We start from the raw sequence: 2,664 nt of genomic DNA on the forward strand, positions 1-2,664 counted from the left end.
TTCTCCACATTTTAAAATTGATGAAATAATCTTAGAAAAGCACAGATAACAGTCATGAAGATACTGAGTGGTAAATTCAAAATATTTCTTTTTTAATTTATTCACTCATTCTTGTATAAATACAACCAATATTTATGAACACCTACTATGTGCTGGGCACTGTTTTTAACACTGGTGTATTGCATTGAACATAGTAGATAAAATCAACGCCCTTGTGGAGCTTGTATTTTGGTAAGCAGAAAATAAGACACAAGACTATCTGGTTCAAGGCTTGATTCACTTCTATAATATGGTACAATGTCCTCTGACTGGATTTTGTGTCATGTTACCATTTTACGGTGAAGTCGAATTTTTCCCGTTTTAGACACAGCAAAATCATGCACCAAGGAAACCAAACTATCTCCGAATTTTTCCTCCTCGGACTCACAGTGGTGTCTGAACAGCAGCAGCACATCTTTACGCTGTTTCTGTGCATGTATCTGGTTACCATAGTGGGAAACTTACTCATCATCCTGGCTATTATCAATGACGCTCACCTCCACAGCCCCATGTACTTCTTCCTTGGCAATCTATCCTTCACTGACATCTGCTTCACAACCACTACCATCCCCAAAATGTTGGCAGACATCCAAAGCCAGAGCCTAATCATCTCTTTTGCAGGGTGCCTTACACAAATGTACTTTTTTGTGTTGCTGGTGGACCTGGACAATTTCTTCTTGGCAGCCATGGCATATGACCTGAACATTGCCATCTGTCACCCATTACACTATGCTGCATTACTGAGTCCCAAGGGTTGTGTCCTGCTGGTAGTGACTCCATGGGTTGTCTCTAATCTTGTTTCAGTACTGCATCTCAGTCTGCTGGGCCTCCTGAATTTCTGTGATCAGAGAGAAATCCCACACTTCTGTGACCTGGAAACCATGTTAAGGCTTGCTTGTTTAGACAGCCAGATCAATGATTTGACAATCCTAGTCATTGGGGGATCAGTTATCTTCATCCCATTCACCTTCATTTTTGTCTCCTATTCCCTTATTGGTTGCACTGTACTTAGGATTCCTTCAGCCAAGGGGAAGTGGAAAACATTCTCCACTTGTGGCTCCCATTTCTTAGCTGTGGCCCTCTTCTATGGATCCATTGTTGGGGTCTACTTTCCTCCATCTTCTGCCTACTCAGCAGAAAGGGATAAGGTGGCTGCCATCATGTATACGGTTGTAACTCCCATGATGAAGCCCTTCAGCTATAGTCTAAGGAACAAGGACATGAAAGGAGCACTGAGGAGACTACTCATCAGGGAAATCTATTTCTGGAGATGGTGATCCCTGCTGTAAGAAATACCTGTATCAACTTCTTAGACTTAGATGAGCACACAGAGGATCCAAACCTCAGGCTACTGTGCCACCATGGTAGTTTCTTCCCCATCCATTTCCTGTCCCAAATACAGGTCCAAGACTCTAGATAGGACTCATCTCTCCATAAAAATAATACCAAAATAAAACAAAACAAAAATGCTCCTTTACTCCACAGTCCTTCACAATTTACAAACAGAGTTTTACCTGAATAAGCTTATGGCTGTGTAGTCAGTACTTACTAATTGGTCTCTAATTTTTGGTTGGTGCCTCCCTTCCCCCTCTACCAAACCCTACATGCTAGATCATTGATAGGAAGGAAGGGAGGAAAAGAGGAAGGAAGGAAGAAAACATTGATGACAATAGTTCAAAATATCTTACAGATAATACCATTTTGAAATTCACAACTTCCAAACAATGACTTGATTCACACTAGTATTTTGGGGTGAATACTGTATCATTCTCATGTACTAGGCAAGAAAAAAGATGCACTAATAGAAGATAAACAAACTAAGGCAAAAACTATCATGTCATTTGTCCTGCTCTGAGCCCTACAGAGGCTCCCCAACAAAGCTTAAGTTCTTCAGCATCTAAGATCCTCTACCACCTGCACTCACCTACATTTCCAGAAGTAAGAATCATCATTCGCTATCTGCTCACCATCTTTTGAACACCCTACATCCCAGGTACACTGGACACTTTGTCATTCTTTGGGCAGTGTATGGATTTGCATGACTCTTGTCTTTGTACATGTTACACCCTCTCCTTGGAATATCTGTTCCATTCTCTCTTCCTACAGACATTTGACACTTTTTAAAGGCTCCATCTCAGGTCTTACACTCTCTGTGAATTATTTCATAATTCTTACACCTTTCTAGGTAAAATTATTCCCTTTTCTCCTCTAGGATCCTGTAGCACTTTATTTTACTATTGTATCACTTATCACAATTAATTATAATTATATTTGTCAGTGTTATCCAAGATGATCTGATCTCTTTACAGTGTACAGGAACTATGTTTTATTAGTCTCTGTAGCTCTAGCCTAGTATAATGCCTGAAACAGGGTAGGTATTCAGTAAACCAAATTGAATAAAACAATTGTCATCTCTCAAAACAGAAAATTTATTTTTAGTTTATCTTCTGCTGACTTGTTGAGTAATACTAGATGACTCAATTAATCTCTCTGAGCTTAGTGTCCCATTGATACAATTCATGAAACAGTATACTAACTTTTGCCTCCTAGCTACCCGCATTGATGATATAGAACATGTTAGAGGTTAAAACTTTCTGAGGCTGTTAAAGTGCCACAGTGGGTAGG

At 39.8% G+C, this 2,664-nt stretch overlaps 1 protein-coding gene across 1 annotated transcript; it reads left to right on the forward strand.

Annotated features, from left to right (window-relative positions):
- Nucleotides 1-322: 322 nt before the first annotated feature.
- On the forward strand, nt 323-1,316 carry LOC307180200 (olfactory receptor 1f45-like; the record flags this gene model as incomplete). The annotated part of the gene is given in 2 exon segments (XM_079910317.1): nt 323-349; nt 351-1,316. Coding segments are annotated over 2 exon segments (993 nt in total).
- Between the last annotated feature and the right edge of the window lie 1,348 nt (nt 1,317-2,664).

Source organism: Stenella coeruleoalba, assembly GCF_951394435.1.
Source record: "Stenella coeruleoalba genome assembly, chromosome: X".
NCBI classification, from domain to species: Eukaryota; Metazoa; Chordata; class Mammalia; order Artiodactyla; family Delphinidae; genus Stenella; species Stenella coeruleoalba.